Here is a 19,053-nt window from a genome sequence, read left to right as displayed (position 1 = left end):
ATGTTTGCCCAAAAAATGATTCTAATTTTTTGAAGTATTTTCATATGTATTTCTCAGAAGACATTCACATATTTGATTATTTTTAAATAATTCCAATAACGAGGTAGGATGAGTGTAAATATTCTTATCATTTCATAGCTGAGCAAACTAATGTTCAGAAAAGTTAATTGAATCTACTTAGCTTGTTTAGCTAGTAAATGGAGGAGCCAGGACTTTCTGACTAAATCTCAGTCTTTAAGTTAGGATATTTTCTTCCTATAAATAGGAGTAAAATAACCCAAATTTGAAAGTGGTTTGACTTTCTAGGTTAAGAGACATTAAGAAAATGATTCCTAGCACCACTGAAGGAGCCACTCCAACAGGTAGTGTCTGTTGGCTATCTAGAATTTTACTTTATTCATTTTTCTGAAAGATATTGTGGGGAGTTGAGGCATAGCTTATTTTCTTTGGGACATTTGGTCTGAAAATGATACAGTCTAATGATTTCCATAGCTACAATTAAATGTCACTCTGGACAGTTGATTCAGTAATTTAAGTAGTCACAGTAACTGAGAGTTGGTCATAGCATGCTATAGGAAATATTGCACCAAAAATAAAGAATGTGATGTGTAGGATGGAGATGGGGAATATGAGATGGAAGGAAGGTAGAATTTTACTTTGATTTGTAACACAATTTCCCATCTAATATATGTGTATTACATATGTAAACTGACAAATTGAAGAACAGGAATTTTATAAATCATCCTTTCTGCTTAAACTATGTAGCCACCTGAAAGTTTGTTGGTAACCAAAGATAAAAGAAGAAATTGGAAAGTGACATTTTATTTTATTTCATGAAGGGTATAGAAATAAGAAGAAACCTCAGGCCAGGTGCAGTGGCTCATACCTGTAATCCCAGCACACTGGAAGGCTGAGGCGGGGGGATCACTTGAGCCCGGGAGGTCAAAAGCAGCCCAGGCAACGTAATGAGACTGTCTCTACAAAAAAATTTTTAAAATTAGGCATGGTGGTGCATATCTGTAGTTCCAGCTACTCTGGAGGCTGAGGCGGGAAGATCACTTGAGCCCAGGAGGTTGAGGCTGCAGTGAGCTATGATCAGGCCACTGCACTCCAGCCTGGGCAACAGAGTGAATCCCCATCTCTTCTGGGAAAAAAATAAAAGAAGAAGAAACCTGAACTCAACTAAGACACGTATATCTTTGCAGAAACATGCTAAGGGACAAGATTTGCTTAAACGAGTATGTGAGCATCTCAATCTTTTGGAAGAAGACTATTTTGGTCTAGCCATTTGGGATAACGCAACCTCTAAGGTGAGGAGACTGCTTGCAGTTTAAGAAGCTGACAAAAAAATTGTTTTAATTCTTTTGTTGTTAAGAATGTATTTATACCTGCTTCTCTAAGCCAGTATTCTTAGAGTTATTCCTGTCTACTCTTATTTCTTAGATTTTCCTGCTGTTTTTCTTCTAGAATTAAAATTTTAAAGAAAAGACCATGCTGGTGTATTCTTTCATCATTGAAATAAAGTATATATTATATGTTTTTAAAAGGCAAGGAAAGTAAAGAGGTATGATGCACTGATTAGCAAGTACTGTAGATGTCAATAACTTAATATATTATGCAATTGGTATTGTATTTAATGCATGGGAGGTTTATAACAAATATTTGTTGAATGGATGATGTTATTAATATTATAATGACATATAATTAAATATAATTATAATTATAATTTGAAAGCAACATTATGAAACAGTAAAATCCCAATATTATTGAAACAGTCATAACAATGAATCTGACATTTCCTCCAACCTAAAAGGAAACCAGTTGTTAACTTTTGAAGGAAGTAAAAGAATGGACTTGGAGGAGGGAAGAAAGGTTAAGGACTTGGAGGAGGGAAGAAAGGTTTCAAGTCAGGTGTTTCACTTCAGAATACTTGAATTATTTCCTGGGCCAATTAATTGAAAATTGCAAATATTTAACATAAATCTAATGATGAAAGCTTTAGTCCAGTTTAACAAGTATTTGCAGGTGCTGTACTAGGTGATATGGATGCAGCTGTGAATAAGGTAGACATAGTCCCTGCCCTCTGGAACTTCCAGTTTATTATGAAGATAACATTAATTACTGGTTTGATGAGCACTACACAAAAGGAAATACAGGTTGTCAGGGGAGAGTATGGCCCGGGAAGTCTCCTCTGGGGAGGTGATGCCTTAGCTGAGAGAGACCTGAAAGATAAAATGGGCAAGTGAGGTGGAGAGAGAATGGCTTGTGTAAGAACTGGAGTTGAGAGAGTGACATTTCAGGAACTGAAAGCCATCTAGCCTAGGTGAACACAGGGTATGAGGAATAGAGTAACAGATGAATCTGGAGACGTATATGGCCAGGTTGGGGGGTGGGTGTAAAGTGGGGGATCCTAGAGTCTTGTAGACACTGAATTTAAGCCATTTAAGTTCATCCTTTCTCCAAGATAATTTAAGTGTATTAAGAAAAGTTGAAGGGCAGCAGCCTTTAATGGCTGCAAACTGTAGATTAGGTTGTGTGAGTTTGATAATGCAAACTAGAAGACATGGAATTATCCTTTGCCTAAACAAAGTCTATTTGTAGAATATACCTAAGTAGTTTACAAAAATTTCTTCCTTCTATGAATGACTACTAACTCAAACAGAACTGTGTTTGAGCACTAGGTTAATATTATTCTTTAAAGACTTAACCTTTACTTTGTCTCCCTTAAGGCCCAAACTAGCTTGTACTGGTAAATATAGCTAATATTTGAGTACTGTACATTTCAATATCAAGAAGAGAGTAAATCTCAAATGTTCTCATCACAAGGTCAAATATTTGAAATGATGGATAGTTTGATTCATTTGATTTAATCATTTCACATGGTATTAAAAAAAATCATAGGCTGGGCGCGGTGGCTCAAGCCTGTAATCCCAGCACTTTGGGAGGCCGAGACGGGCGGATCATGAGTTCAGGAGATCGAGACCATCCTGGCGAACACGGTGAAACCCCGTCTCTACTAAAAAATACAAAAAACTAGCCGGGAGCGGTGGCGGGCGCTTGTAGTCCCAGCTACTCGGGACGCTGAGGCAGGAGAATGGCCTAAACCCAGGAGGCGGAGCTTGCAGTGAGCTGAGATCCGGCCACTGCACTCCAGCCTGGGTAACAGAGCGAGACTCCGTCTCAAAAAAAAAAAAAAAAAAAAAATCATCACTTTCTGCCCCATAAATATATATACAACTATAATTTTTCAATGAATAATTTAAAAAATTCTAGCCTTAATTGAAACCACTATTTCCCATTAGTAAGGGAACACTGAAGTTAATTTAAAAACAAAACAATGCCCTCAAAACTACAGTGAAAAACTTTCTACAACTGTGAGCTAGAAAATTCTCCCATGAATTGGTGCGTTGGGAGGCCGAGGTGGGCGGGTCACGAGGTCAGGAGATTGAGACCATGCTGGCTAACCTAGTGAAACCAGGTTACTACTCTACTAAAAATACAAAAAATTAGCCGGGCGTGGTGGCGGGCGCCTGTAGTCCCAGCTACAGAGTCCCAGCTCGAGAGGCTGGAGAGTGGCATGAGCCCGGGAGGCGGAGCTTGCAGTGAGCTGAGATCACTCTACTGCACTCCAGCCTGGGCGACAGAGCGAGACTCCGTCTCAAAAAAAAAGAAAGAAAGAAAGAAAATTCTCCCATGAATCAAGGGAAATACTCTGAAAAGTGTTTTCTGTAAGCTCAGCAAGATAATTTTGATTACCAGAAATTGAATAGTTACATTGTGGGGGAAAAAACAACCAAAATTGATTTGAGAGTAATTAACAATCCTTTAATTTGGCATGTAAAGTCACCGAGTACCTACATCTACAAAATATGGCTGGAAATATTTTTTCCTGTGATCCAAGCATACTTACATTTCTAGAAGCTGACTCATCTAAAGCCATTCAGCAGAAGAAATAATTTCCGCTTACAGTTGAGCTTCTAGGGCCCACATTGGGACAAAAATTTTCAGTTACACTGAAAAATTTTCACCATTATTGCGATTTGTATTCTGTCCTGTCACCAAGTTTATTTTCTTTATAGTGGTTTTCACTTTTTTTTTTTGAGACAGGGTCTCACTCTGTTGCCTGTGCTAGAGTGAAGTGGTGCGATCTTGCTCACTGCAGTCTCTGCTTTCCACGCTCAAGCGATCCTCCCACTTCCGCCTTCCGAGTAGCTGGGACCATAGGCACGCACCACCATGCTTGGCCAATTTTTAAATTTTTGTATTTTGTAGAGACAGGGCCTCACTATGTTGCTCAGGCTGGTCTTGAACTCCTGGGCTCAAGCAATCCTCCTGCCTCAGCCTCCCAAAGGTGCTAAATTACAGGCATGGCCCACTGTGCCTTGCCACTATTGTAATTAGTTTTTGTTTGTTTGAGACGGAGCTTCACTCTTGTCACCCAGGCTAGAGTGCAATGGCGTGATCTGTGCTCACTGAAATCTCCATCTCCTGGGCTCAAGTGATTCTCCTGCCTCAGCCTCCCAAGTAGCTGGGATTAGAGGCATGCACCACCATGCCTGGCTAATTTTTTGTATTTTTAGTAGAGATGGGGTTTCACCATGTTGGCTAGGCTGGTCTTGAACTCCTGACCTCAGGCGATTCGCCCGCCTTGGCCTCCCAAAGTGCTGGGATTACAGGCGTGAGTCACTGCACCCCGACCATAATTAGTTTTTAAAGAGCAAATGTTAAATTGCTTTATTTATGTTCACTTATATATTTAGGTGTAAAGTGTTGTTAAAAGTGCTTAATATAAAAGCTTAATAACAAAGTACAAACCTGGCTGTGTCAGAAAAGTGCATTATTGTCCTTGGTAAGTATTTTTGGAAAAGAAAAGTTGGTACCTCTGAATCATAATCTGGCTTCAACTTCCCTGATAGTTTATAAGAGTCCCTACTTAGGAAGTCAATGGGCAAGTGAATCCTGGGAAATACAGGCCTTGTCATAGTCAGGGCATCGGCAGGTCTGTATGAACCAGGTTCTTATAGGACATCCAGCGGGAACATCGTCAAAGGGAATGGGCTACTCTATATTTTATGCTTCTAAGTTTATTATGGTCAACCTCCAGCTCAGAAGTAAGTCAAAACAGAGATTTTTTTTTTTTTTTTTTTATTAAAACAAGAGTCCTTAGCTGATCTCAGAAGCAGAGCACGGAAGGGAAAGTAAGAACTTCGTTAGCACATGGCCTGGGTAAATCTTGTACAAAAATGAATCTGGGGAAGATTTACCTTAGGACTGTCAAGTTAAAGGGTCAATACAGTAGCAAAAACACCTTAGTGATGGCAGGCCTTCCTTAATATGCTGTCTCTTGGCTGGGTGCGGTGGCTCATGCTTGTAATCTCAGCACTTTGGGAGGCTGAACTGGGTGGATCTCCTGAGTTCACGACCAGCCTGGCCAACATTGTGAAACCCCATTTCTATTGAAAATACAAAAATTAGCCAGGCATGGTGGCACAATCCTGTAATCCCATCTACTCGGGAGGCTGAGGCATGAGAATCACTTGAACCCAGGAGGCAGAGGTTGCAGGGAGCCAAGGTCATGCCTTTGCACTCCAGCTGGGGCAACAGAGTGAGACTCTGTCTCAAAATAAATAAATAAATAAATAAATAATGCTGTCTCTTAAGTCACAGTTGTCTCTTAAGTCATAGTTGTCTAGTCTAGATGGGTATCACGGTCTGTTTTGTACACAGCTGTCCCGGGTATCTCCCATCACTATCATCCTGCAGATGTGCTTTGCCTCTTTCCTGTGATGTTATTCCTGTTTCCTTTATCCTTGCTTTTTCTTGTGTTTTGATAGAGTGCTACTCCTCAGAAATGGTACATGGGATGCAATTGTTTTTGAGACATTACATGTCTGAAAAGATGGCTTTATTTTGCCTTCACATTTGATTGTAAATTTTGTTGGGTATAGGATTTTAGGCTTGAAATTATTTGCCTTCAGAATTTTGAAGGCATTGCTTCATTGTCTTCTAGTTTCCAGTGTTGCTCTTGAAAGGGCCAGGGCCGTTTTGATTTTTGATCTTTTATATGACTTTTGTTCCTCTCCCTCCTCCTTTACACAATCAAGTGAGTATGATCTTTTCTTTTTTCTTGTCCTTATGAAGTTGAGAGTTTACAATTATATATCTTGGTGTGGGTTGATTTTCATCTATTATTCTGGGCCCACGTCTATTTTTTACCAGACTGATTTCCTAAAGAATGTTATTTAGCATATTGCCTCGCCGTAATGTGGTAGGCCTTCAACAAATGTTTATTGAAAAAGTGAGACACATTGTTACACTTGAGAGAATAGCTTTGCCACATACTAGTTGCAAGTTAGGTAAGTTACTTGTCCTGTTTTCCCATTGGTAAAATGAGAATGATAATGAGATAATCTATATGAAAGCATGTAGAATCATGCCTGACGTATAGTAAGCATTCAATAAAAATAAGGTATTATCATTATTATTATGATAGTATTATTGGCTGGGCATGATAGCTCATACCTGTAATCGCAGCACTTTGGGATGTAGAGGCAGGCGGATCACTTGAGCCCAGGAGTTCGAGACTAGTGAAACCCTGTCTCTACCAAAACTGAAAAAATTAACTGAGTGTGGTGGTGCATACCTCTAGTCCCAGCTACTCGGTAGGTTGAGGTGGGAGGATAACCTGAGCCTGGGAAGTTGAGGCTGCAGTGAGCCATGAGTGCACCACTGCACTTGCCTGGGTGATAGGGACAAGACCCTATCTCCCAAAAAAAAAAAAAAAAAAAAAAAAAGATGCTATTATTGTTTTCAAATGAAATTACCAATTAATCAAGGCCTTGACTTTAAAAGAAAAGATTTGTGTGTTGTAATCTAGAGATGCATTCTGGAGCATCCTTCGGGTTGAATATTCTACCTGTTCTTTTCTTAGGATGTACAAAAGAACAGTGTATCTTTTACTTAAAATTGATTGTATTTAGCAAGACTATATGGCTTTATTTTATCTATTAGAAAAAAATAAAATCACCACAAATTTAGTTAAAGATCTAATTGGCTTTTATTTGTGATTCAAGTATTAGGCAGCCTCCATTCTACAAAATAGAATGAGGGCTCCCAATAAGCAATGGCAGAACAGTGGGTTTTGTAAGGTAGGAATAAGGAAACCAAATAATAGGAAAAAGCTGATTAGTTTATGTCGTTACTTTTCTTCTAAATGCTAAAGCAGAGAGGGCTTCCTTGTTAAACTGACTCAGGTAGACTGGAATCTCCTGTTTTCAGGAAAAACTGGTCTGTTTAGCATCTACTCACTTCCTTTAGGTTTCAGTTTGATTATGTGGTATTTAGTGTGAGTGACTCCATTTTGGTTTGGCCTGATCTGTTGGAGCCAGTGAAGAAGCTTAGACCAAAACAATGGCCTTCCATAATTTTTGTTTAACACTATCATTCCGTGTATATGTACTGTCAAGCCAAATTTCTAGATAAGACCCTCTCTAGAAGTACACAGATACTTGTTAAATGATTGAATCCATAAAGTTCATAGTAAATCATGGTCATCTAAGTTTTCTGCCATTCTGAAAATACAGAAGGTAATAGAGCTATACAGGCTTTGGGGGCTCACCCTCCCATTTTACAGATGAGGAAACTGAAGGACATAAAGGCAGAGTGACATCCTCTAGTTGCATAGTCAGTTTACTCCTGTAGCTCCTTGCCTGCTGCCCCTTCCTAAGTTATTTTCTTATTTAGCTTTTTACTCCTTTCCTTGATTTTACATTTCACCTGTAGTTTTTTTGTTTCCTCTACAGAATTAGTTTATGTTGTAGAAAAAAATGTGAGCCATAATACAATGAGAGAGAACTGTTTTCTTTCCATTCTCTGGTGTCTTCTTTTTGTGTATGTAAAGATTTGTCCTTTGTAGATGTAACTTCTGTCATTAACAGGTTTGTGCTTTGTTTGTAGACAGTTGAGTACATATAGCAGGGAGGAAAGTTTTCCCTCATATGGAGTGGCTTGCTTGTTCACTTTTCCTACTCACTGCATGATAATGGGCCTATTGCTAGGGTCTGGCAAGATAAGTGGAAAAGCAGTAAGAAGCAAACTTCTTTTTTTTTCAGGCTGGAGTGCAGTGGTACCATCTTGGCTCACTGCAACCTCCACCTCCTAGATTCCAGCGATTCTCATGCCTCAGCCTCCCACATAGCTGGGATTACAGGCACCCACCACCACACCCAGCTAATTTTTGTATTTTTAGTAGAGACGGGGTTTCACCGTGTTGGTCAGACTGGTCTTGAACTCTTGACCTCAGGTGATCCACCTGCCTCGGCCTCGCAAAGAGCTGGGATTACAGACATGAGCCACTGCGCCCAGCCCAGAAGCAAACTTCTATAGCTCTGTGAGAGATTTGTTGCCACTATGAATCAAAATTGTCAGTTAAATAGTTGCTTCCTATATTTTATTCCTGCTTAGAATTATTTACTAATGAATCAAGGACTTTTTCCTTGGGAGAAAAGTCACTTACATTAATTCCCCCTCCCTCCAAATTTCATCTGTAAGCAGAAAACTTGTGCTCTTCTGGTCAATAATGAGAATTTTAAATTAGGACTACATTCAATTCAATAGTATGTAGTCATTGTCTTTTTCCATCCATTTTCTGTGTCGATGAATTTTCTTACCTTTAGAGTCAGATAATCAGCTCTGTAAAGATCGTCAGTCAAACCAGAAGTCTTTTGCTCACCTTCACGGGCAAAGAGCAACCATCAGTGGAGTGACTATTAAGTCAAGAGTATGAGTAATTTAGTTTATAGTCATCTGAAAGGATTTATTGTTTCTCATTGATTCATGTCTGGCCTTGAAGGCAAATGGCAGTCACGGTTGTGTCTTTATTTTCTGGCAAATTAGAAAGATGAAGGGGAATTTTGTAGATATACTTTCAGAGTAGAGAGGCTGCATTTGTGATCTTGTCTTTTGCTACAGAGATTTGGGTCAACACTTCTAGTGAATTTAAATGTAGTTTTTTGTTTATTATTATTATTTGTGTGTTATCTTAGTACTTAAAGAATGAGACCTAGAATTACCTGTGCTCTAGAGTTTCTGTAACATATCTTGGAGCAGTGATTTGAAGTCAACATCCTAACAGCAGCATAGATAATTGTTATTCCTTGAATTAAGACAGGTAGACTTCTGGAGCTGTAGAAAAGTCTTTTACCTCAGAAGACAAGGATTTGTATAGATCTCTTATGTGTATGTGCGGGGGTTTTAGGACCTCCATGTAAGGATAGTTGATGACTAACTCAGGGAATGGAGTTCTTTTTTTAAAACATTATGACCTAAGGTTGTAAATGCTGCAAAAGATATGAAAGGCTCCTGTGTTAGTCTGTTCTTGCACTGCTATAAAGAAATACCTAACTAGGTAATTTATAAAGAAAAAAGGTTTAATTGGCTCATGGTTCTGCAGGCTGTACAGGAAGCATGGTGGCATCAGTTTCTGGAGAAGCCTTAGGAAACTTAGAATCATGGCAGAAGACTAAGGGGAAGCTGGCACGTGGCCAGAGCAGGAGGAAGAGGGGGTGGGATGCCACATACTTTGAAACAACCAGATCTTGTGAGAACTGTTATCACCAGAACAACACCAAAGGGGGAAATCTGCCCCCATGATCCAGTCATCTCCCACCAAGCACCACCTCCAACACTAGGGATTACAATTTGGCATGAGATTTGGGTGGGGATACACATCCAAACTATATCTGCTCCTATTCATTTGACCTCTTTAAACGCCATCTCTCTAGTTGAAACTTTATTAATCTATCCTGGTTTACTTCAGTAGCATCATTCATCTATTCTTTGTTCATTCATTCATAAACATTTGTTGTTCAGATAGTATCTGCCTTGTGCTGGGCAGAGCTATAAAAGACAGTCTGTTTCCTCATGGAGCTCCCAAACTGACTAGGCAATAGCAGTAAGATGGACACCCACATAGATGGGGAGTCAGAAGTGTTTTTCTAGAGAAGGTAATAACAGATATGAATTATAAGAGACAGTCAGAAATCTTCCAGATGGAGAAATAGGGAGAGAGTATTTCAAGTAGAAGAAACCACTTGTGAGAAGGTGTTTTGAAAGAAGAACCCATGGGAGACAGGTAATACTTCAGTTGAATGAATAGGTATCTGTATCAGGATATTGCTGCTCTTCATCTCTATATTATTTGGAAACTTGTTTTTTAAGCCAGAGAAGGAATGTAATTCTTTTTAATGCACAAGCTTAAATTCTGCTTAAAATGTTAGTATATTTAATTCTCGAGATATGATTGATAAAATGGACTCTTCAAAAAGAATCCATACCACTGAAAATATTCAGATAGAACTAGATTATTCAGAATTGTTATTTTAGGGGACATCCGAAGATCCTGCTTTTTTTTCTGTAGCTCTAACCCTTTCTTCCATGCTGTAACCATACTCTTTGAGAAATTGGTTTACATATATTATTCTCTATTTCCTTACTGCATATTAGTTTAACATAACACAAGAAAGGTGTAAATCATACATATATACCCCAAATAATTTTTTTTTTTTTTTGAGATGGAGTCTTGCTCTGTTGCCCAGCCTAGAGTGCAGTGGCTTGATCTTGGCTCACTGCAAGCTCTGCCTCCCAGGTTCATGCTGTTCTCCTGCCTCAGCCTCCCGAGTAGCTGGGACTACAGGCGCCCACCACCACGCCCAGCTAATTTTTTGTGTTTTTAGTAGAGATGGGGCTTCACCATGTTAGCCGTGATGATCTTGATCTCCTGACCTTGTGATCCGCTCGCCTCGACTTCCCAAAGTGCTGGGATTACAGGTGTGAGCCATTGCGCCTGGCCAGAGAATTTGTAAAAAGTGAACACATCTTTGTAAACGCCCCCAAGATAAGAAAAATGAACATTACCAGAACTCTAAAATCCCCTATTGTGTCCCTTCCAGTCACTACCTCCAACCCTTTATCTGTTGTTACTCCTCCCCACTCCCCGTCAAAAGTAACTTCTTCCTCCTGCCTGGGCGACATAGTGAAACTCTGTCTCTACAAATACAAAAAAATTAGCCAAGTGTGGTGGTGAGCACCTGTAGTCCCAGCTACTCAGGAGGCAGAGGTGGGAGGATTGCTTGAGCCAGAGAGGTGGAGGTTGCAGTGAGCCGAGATTGTGCCACTGCACTCCAACCTGGGTAACAGAGTGAGACCCTATCACAAAATTAAAAAAAAAAAAAAAAAAGTTACTTCATCCTGATGTCTAGCACCATCAATCACTTTTGCCTGTTTTTATACTTTGCATAAATAAAATCATACAGTGTCTTCTCTTAGGTCAGGTTTCTTTGGTTTCATTCATTATGATGTTTTTGAGATTCATTCATGCTGTTTTAAATAGCAATAGTTCATTTTCATTACTGTATAATTTTTTTTTTTTTTTTGAAACAGGGTCTCACTCTGTTGTCCAGGCTGGAGTGCAGTGGTACAATCTTGACTCACTGCAACCTCCACCTCCCTGGCTCAAGCAATCCTCCTGCTTCAGCCTCCTGGCCTCATTACTGTGTAATATAATATTTCATTGTTTGACTACACCACACTTTATGTACTCTACTACTGATAGACATTTGGCTTGTTTACAGTTGGGGGCTTTTATGAATACTTCTGCTAGGAACATTCTTACAGGTGCCTTTTGGTATACATCTTACCATAACCGTTTCTGTTGGACATGTTCCTAGGTGTGAGACTGACGGATTTTAGAGAAGGCATATGTTCAGCTTTAGTGATACTATCGAACAGTTTTCTGTAGTGGTTTTACCAGTTTACACTCTCACGAGTAATGAGCGAAAGTTTCAGCTGTGCCATGTTCTCATCTGCACTTGATATAACTCATTGTATTTTGATTTCTTCCTTTATTGCTCTGCTGAAACTTCTCTTACCAAGATAAATCTGACATTTTTTATCCTCATGTTACTTGTCCGTTTTGCAGTATTGATGATCTTAATTACTCCCTCCTTGAAACTTCCTATTCCTTTAGATACTGTGATACCAGCCTTTCCTTTCTTTCTCCTACCACTGTAGTCTCTTCTCCTCAATTTACTTCTCAGCTCTTTGTTCTCTCTCTATCCCTTAAATGTAAGGGTTCCCCAAGTGTTCCCCTTTATTTTCACTCTAATATATACTCCTTGGGTGATTTTTAAATCTTCTTTAATGGGTTCATCTACCACCTACATGAGGAAGGTGTCCAAATGTATATCTGGCCCAAATTTCTTTTCTGAGTGCCAGACCTGCTTATACAGCTTTCTATTGAAATATTCCACTTGGATTTCCAAAGATACTTTAAACATATACCTATTTAAATTATTGTACAATTTATTCATTCAGCTGTTTGATGTACATGTAGGTTGTTTCTTGTTGTTGCTATTTTTTCTTCTTTATAACATTTGTTCATTTTCCTTTATTTCCTGTTTTAGTGAATAGTGCCACATCCACCCAGTTGCCCAAGCCAGCAACTTGAGAATTATTCTTTACTACTATACCTTACCAACTCTCATCATGAGCCCACCCTTCCCCTACCTCCCATTTACTTAGTCACAAATCCTAATAGCTTTAACTGCTAATTTTTTTTCCTCTGTCCCATAGACTTTATCCCATCAGACCCTTTTGATGATCAATATCAATACCATTTATTGAATACTGGCTATGTGCTTTTAGTATACATCAAATAGTTTAACCCACAATAACTCTGTGAGGATGATAGTTTTATCCCAATTATACATATGAGAAAATTGAGGCTCAGAAACACTGTCTTATATAAAGTTACACAGCTGCTAAATAGTAGAGAGGGTGATGCAGGATTGGAATTCAAGACTGTGTGACTTCAAAGCCTGTACCCTTAACCATTATCCTCTGCTGGACCACAGTTATCACTCTGAACAACAGTGTCTTTTTTGGTCCCCCTGGCTACAATCATGCTTTCTCTAATTGATGTCACTCCTTTATTTTAAATCCTTCTATGACTCCTGCTTGCTAAGAACTTGATAAAGTCTAAGTTCTTAGCGTGGAATAATCTCCCTCCATATCTGGTCCTTACTGTTCTTTTCAGTTTTACATCTCTCCTCTTTGCCTCTATGGTCCAGCTGTGCTGAACCATATGCAACAACTCAGGTGTATTGCAGTCACTTTTATACTTTTGTGCCTAATTACTTCCTTTTCTTCTTTGCCTGGCTAACTCATTTGTCCTTCAAGACTCCATTTAGATCCCCCAGACATTCTATTAAGAAACATTTCCTAACTGACTTTTAAACCATTTTGGTGCATGTCCTCTGTGCTCTCAGAATACCCTGTGCACTATCATAGCACTAGCACATATTTTTATCATTGTAATTATCACACCTCGAGCAAACTGATTGTTCTCTTTTTGCCTCCTGATTAGAATGACAGCTCCCTGAGGACCAGTGCTAGTTTTCAATCTTTCTTTCTTTCTTTCTTTTTTTGTAACCACAGTGCCTAGCACATGGAAGCATTCCTCAAATATTTGTTGGCTAACTAAAATGCTAGGAATTCAACAATGTAAATTGAGCATAAAAGTACCTGTTCTTGTACACATTGATTTTTATTATCTCCAGAAGATTTTGTTTTTTATTTTGATTTGGAGGTGTAGATAATTGAAGCAATAACAATTTATTCTACATAGTAGCTTATACCCTGCAGTCTTTTTTTTTTTTTTTTTTTTTTTTTTTTTTTTTTTTGAGGCGGAGTCTCGCTCTGTCGCCCGGACTGGAGTGCAGTGGCCAGATCTCAGCTCACTGCAAGCTCCGCCTCCTGGGTTTCCACCATTCTCCTGCCTCAGCCTCCCAAGTAGCTGGGACTACAGGGCCCGCCACCTCGCCCGGCTAGTTTTTTTGTATTTTTAGTAGAGACGGGGTTTCACCGTATTAGCCAGGATGGTCTCGATCTCCTGACCTCGTGATCCGCCCGTCTCGGCCTCCCAAAGTGCTGGGATTACAGGCTTGAGCCACCGCGCCCGGCCTACCCTGCAGTCTTTATATGATTGACACAAAACTGGATTTGCCTTCCCTATGTCAAGTTAGTAGAAATTCTAGCACAGACTCAGAATGGCTCATAGAATCCCTGGAAGGAACTTGGCAGCTTGAGCTTACCTAAGGAGATTCTCTTAAAATAATGGAAAACATGGAGTCCTCTATGGTAAGAAATATCTACTCCAAAGTGGTAAAAAGTGGTAGTAGTTCTGGATTGCGTGATGTAAACCAAGGTTCTCAGAGGTTTCATGAAACTCAGTTGATGCTTTTAAAGTCTTCCTTTGCCTTTGAAAATACAGCAACTTTTTAAAAACTTTCTTTAGTCTAAATGAAAGACTAAGGAGAAAACACCCAGGTCACCCCTGACAGGGCTTAAGCAAGTATGTGCTTATTTTTATACCTTAGAACAATTTAATACTATGTGGCATTTATTTATGTATATTAATTTTCTGGTTTAATTGTGGAGTAGTATAAAAGAAAACTAGTCCTCTTACGTTTATTGTCTGTTGTAATGATTAAATAACAGTGAAAGTAGTATATAATCAATTTAAGAAATGTGGTGTTCAAGCCCATTCCTTCAATAGGGCAAATGGTATGTATGGTCACCATATGCTCTGCCCTTGTTGGTAGAGGGTCAGGAGGGGGACACCTTACTCCTTTTTTCTAAATACCACTATCTCTGGGTGCGGGAGCTGACACCTGTAATCTCAGCACTTTGGGAGGCCGAGGTGGGCAGATCACTTGAGATCAGGAGTTTGAGACCAGCCTGGCCAACATGGTGAAACCCCATCTCTACTAAACATACAAAAAAATAAGCCAGCCATGTGGTGGTCGCCTGTAATCCCAGCTACTCGGGAGGCTGAGGCAGGAGAATTGCTTGAACCCGGGAGGTGGAGGTTGCAGAGAACCAAGACTGCATCACTAAACTCCAGCCTGGGCCACAGAGCGAGATCCTATCTAAATAAATAAATAAAATGCCACTAAAATTCAATTTTAAATCTTTGGACAAGGGAAGGGGAGGAATTAGGAAGAGGCAAGAAAGGGGTTCCTGAGGTGCTAGTAATGTTATAATTCTTGTATGTTCACATTGATATTTTATTGATCTTTATACTTATGTTTTATGTACTTTTTGATATGTATCTTATATTCCACTAAAATGTTTTAAACATTTCTAGAAATTTAGAAATTTCTGTCTTTAAACATTTCTCAAAGGGATCTATGAACAATGTTAACGGTGAGGTTCTTTTCCAGTGCCCTTATTTTGCATGGTCCACCATGGGTTGAGGAGCCCTAGCCTAGGGGTGTGCTGATTCTAAGTGGAGTGGGAGAACAGTGAAGGACAACATTGGCGTGGGCAAGAGTAGTTCGGGAAAACAAAATATTTATTCATTCAGTAAACTGGGCACAAGCCATGTACTGAATACTGTGCTGATACAGAAAACTTTGGCCAGGCGCAGTGGCTCATGTCTATAATCCCAGCACTTTGGGAGGCCGAGCCAGGCGGATCGGATCACCTGAGGTCAGGAGTTGGAGACCAGCCTGACCAACATGGTGAAACCCCATCTCTACTTAAAATACAAAAATTATCTGGGCATGGTGGCACGCACCTGTAATCCCAGCTATTCGGGAGGTGGAGGCAGGAGAATCACTTGAACCTGGGAGGCGGAAGTTGCCGTGGGCTGAGATCGAGATTGTACCATTGCACTCCAGCCTGGGTGACAAAAGTGAAGCTCTGACTCAAAAAAAAAAAAAGAAAAAAAAAAGAATTTGAGACCAGCCTGGCCAACATGTTTGGCAAAACCCCATCTGTACTAAAAATGCAAAAATTAGCCAGGCGTGGTGGCGAGCGCCTGTAATCCCAGCTACTTGGGAGGCTGAGTCAGGAGACTTGCTTGAATCTGCAAGGCAGAGGTTGCAGTGAGCTGAGATTGTGCCAGTGCACTCTAGCTAGGGTGACAGAGCGAGACTCCTTCTCAAAAAAAGAAAAGAAAAAACTTGAAGGTGACCAAAGGTCAGGGTTGGAGAAGAAAATAAAAAGTGGATGCTGTCAATTAATTCTGGTTATAGCTATCTACTAGTCTTTATACACTAATATAAATAACCAAAGCTTACTTAGCTTTTGCTGTTTACTAATGTATTTACATGTATTAACTCATTTTATCTTCACAGTAACACTATGAAGTAGGCAGTACTACCAGTATCTCATTTTATAGATGAGGAAACTGAGGTACAGATTTCCTAAAGTCACTCAGCCAGGAAGTAGTGGAGCTAATATTCAGCCCAAATGTTGGGGTCCCTTTTTGACTGCTCAAAATCACTATGCTTTGTGAAATTAATGCAAAGACTATCAAAGGAAATGCAGGCTGATCTGGAGGCACTATTTGAAGATAGTCAGTGATCCAGCTTCCAGTACCCTGTTGTTTATGTGTTTTGGAGCTCTGTGTGAATGCCTTTTCTCCTTTTTACAGACCTGGCTGGATTCCGCCAAAGAAATAAAAAAGCAGGTTCGTGGTAAGTGGATATAGCTCTTTTTATAGTTCTTTCTTTCTTTTAGTAGGTCAGAGGATTTCCAACCATTTCTGGCTGTGAGTCAGTCACTTTAGAATCCTGACTACTGCAGATTGCTTTGAAATCGAGATAAAGCCTTCTCCTGGAAGGAGGAGATTTCATAATAGAAAAATATAGCAGAGGTGGATACTATTGAGATGTAGGTCAGATTTTGTTGATTTTTTTTTACAACTGGGCAAAGTTGGGGAAGATAGGAAGAGTTGAGAGTAACAGAAGGTGGAAAAGAACAAAGATAAGAAAAGAAAAAGGATATGGGAGTCAGTTCTCAAAATGGTAATTGCCTTCTAGGAGTTTGCTGCCGTGTCCTATTCCTTTTAAATTGTTCTGAACTATTGCATTAAAATTTTATGTTTTCCTCTTTATGGTTGTTTTCATCCCTTTTAACAGTCCTCTTCTAAACTGTAGTATAAAGGACTGTGGAAGAAAAAAAGAATGGAAGGACAAGAATTGCTTGCCACTGACCCTTCTGACATATTGGCTTTGCTCCTACCTCTAACTCTAATGTATAGTCCCGCTTTACACCCTGATCCGACTGGTGTCCTGGGATAAATATTTCTGGATTGAAAAAAGTATAGATTAGTATTTTGCAGTCCCAGGCCCAATGGCTAATTAAAACTGCCTGTCCTTTTAGTTTAGTTTTGAAGAAACTTCCAGGAAGTGCAATAGTTGTTATTTATCATGATTAGTAAGTTTTAACACTCACCTGAAAACAAACTTTGCTTTTCATTTGTTTCTTAGAAGAAAACACTTTTGTTATGGTGAAATGTTTTTCTTTAGACCCTGTTTGTAATTGTTTAGTTTTCTTAAGTGAAGAAACAAAACACTCTTTTGTACTGATAACTCTATGTTTGCTTTCCACCTATAAAAAGCTTGTTTTGGCCGGGCGCGGTGGCTCAAGCCTGTAATCCCAGCACTTTGGGAGGCCGAGACGGGCGGATCACGAGGTCAGGAGATCAAGACCATCCTGGCTAACACAGTGAAACCCCGTCTCTACTAAAAAAAAAATACAAAAATGTAGCCAGGCGAGGTGGTGGGCGCCTGTAGTCCCAGCTACTCGGGAGGCTGAGGCAGGAGATTGGTGTGAACCCAGGAGGCAGAGCTTGCAGTGAGCTGAGATCCGGCCACTGCACTCCAGAGAGCGAGACTCCGTTTCAAAAAAAAAAGCTTGTTTTAAAATGCAAGTCAGAGCAAACAAATATTTAGAATATTTGAGACACCACAAGAAAAATGTAACTCCTTGCTCCTTTCAATGAAAATACTTTTAATATGAAATATTAGGAACATATGATTATACAAGAAGATTCTTTAGGAGAAAAAGTTAACAGAGTTTATGATGAGTAAAAAAGAATATCTAGTGGATTATCTTCCTGGGTATTTAAAAAAAAATCTTGCTAAGAAAAGGAACCTTAATATTTTTCAGTTAAAAAAAATTATACCATCCTGGCCAACATGGTGAAACCCTGTCTCTACTAAAAATACAAAAATTAGCTGGATGTAGTGGCACATGGGAGGCTGAGGCAGGAGAATTGCTTGAACCAGGGAGTCGGAGGCTGCAGTGAGCCGAGATCGTGCCACTGCACTCCAGCCTGGAGACTCCATCTCAAAAAAAAAAAAATTACGGAATAATAAAAACACTTTGTTCAACATGGGGGAAAAAAACCCAAAAAACAATAACAAAAAAAACCATGTCCCTTACAAAAACTTTAATAGAGAATCAAATTGTAAACATTTTTTTAAGACAAAGGGAAGAATGACATTTATTGCAAAGGTGGAAGTTTAAGTTTTTTTTGTTTGTTTTGTTTTTGTTTTTTGTTTGTTTGTTTTGAGACGGAGTTTTGTTCTTGTTGCCCAGGCTGGAGTACAGTGGTGTGATTTCGGCTCACTGCAACCTCCATCTCCCAGGTTCAAACGATTCTCCTGCCTCAGCCTCCCAAGTAGCTGGGATTACAGGCATGTGCCACCACGCCCGGCTAATTTTGTATTATTTTTAGTAGAGATAGGGTTTTGCCATGTTGGCCAGGATGGTTTGGAACCCCTGACCTCAGGTGATCCACCCCCCTTGGCCTCCCAAAGTGTTGGGATTACAGGCGTGAGCCACCATGCCCAGCCCTTAAGTTTTTTTTTTTAATCACGCAGGTAATATATACCCATTGTAAGAAATTTAAACATTATAGGAAATTATCATGAAGAATGTAAGAGTCCTCTAAATCCTGTCTTCTGGATACAATCACTGTTAAACTGATATAATCTGCAATATTTTTTTCTAGGCACATAAAAATTTTACATTTTAAAAACACAAGTATATGACCGGTCGCGGTAGCTCACGCCTGTAATCCCAGCACTTTGGGGGGCCAAGGCAGGCGGATCACCTGAGGTCAGGAGTTCAAGAGTAGCCTGGCCAACATGGTGAAACCCTATCTCTACTTAAAATGCAAAAATTAGCTGAGTGTGGTGG

At 39.6% G+C, this 19,053-nt stretch overlaps 1 protein-coding gene across 34 annotated transcripts in view; it reads left to right on the top strand.

Moving 5' to 3' along the window:
- Positions 1–19,053, top strand: part of EPB41 (erythrocyte membrane protein band 4.1) — a 231,993-nt gene that overhangs the window by 100,586 nt on the left and 112,354 nt on the right. For 32 of the 34 annotated variants that reach the window (XM_033227467.1, XM_033227452.1, XM_033227449.1 and 29 more), the window contains 2 exons: positions 1,206–1,310; positions 16,499–16,541. In XM_033227467.1, coding sequence (XP_033083358.1) covers positions 1,206–1,310; positions 16,499–16,541 — 148 coding nt within the window. The remainder of the gene's footprint in view (positions 1–1,205; positions 1,311–16,498; positions 16,542–19,053) is intronic. The other 2 variants (XM_033227443.1, XM_033227463.1) reach the window with 1 other exon arrangement.

This window comes from Trachypithecus francoisi, unplaced genomic scaffold (assembly GCF_009764315.1).
Source record: "Trachypithecus francoisi isolate TF-2019V2 unplaced genomic scaffold, Tfra_2.0 Lachesis_group12, whole genome shotgun sequence".
In the NCBI taxonomy this organism is placed as follows: domain Eukaryota; kingdom Metazoa; phylum Chordata; class Mammalia; order Primates; family Cercopithecidae; genus Trachypithecus; species Trachypithecus francoisi.
This window is presented reverse-complemented; position numbering and strand designations above follow the sequence as displayed.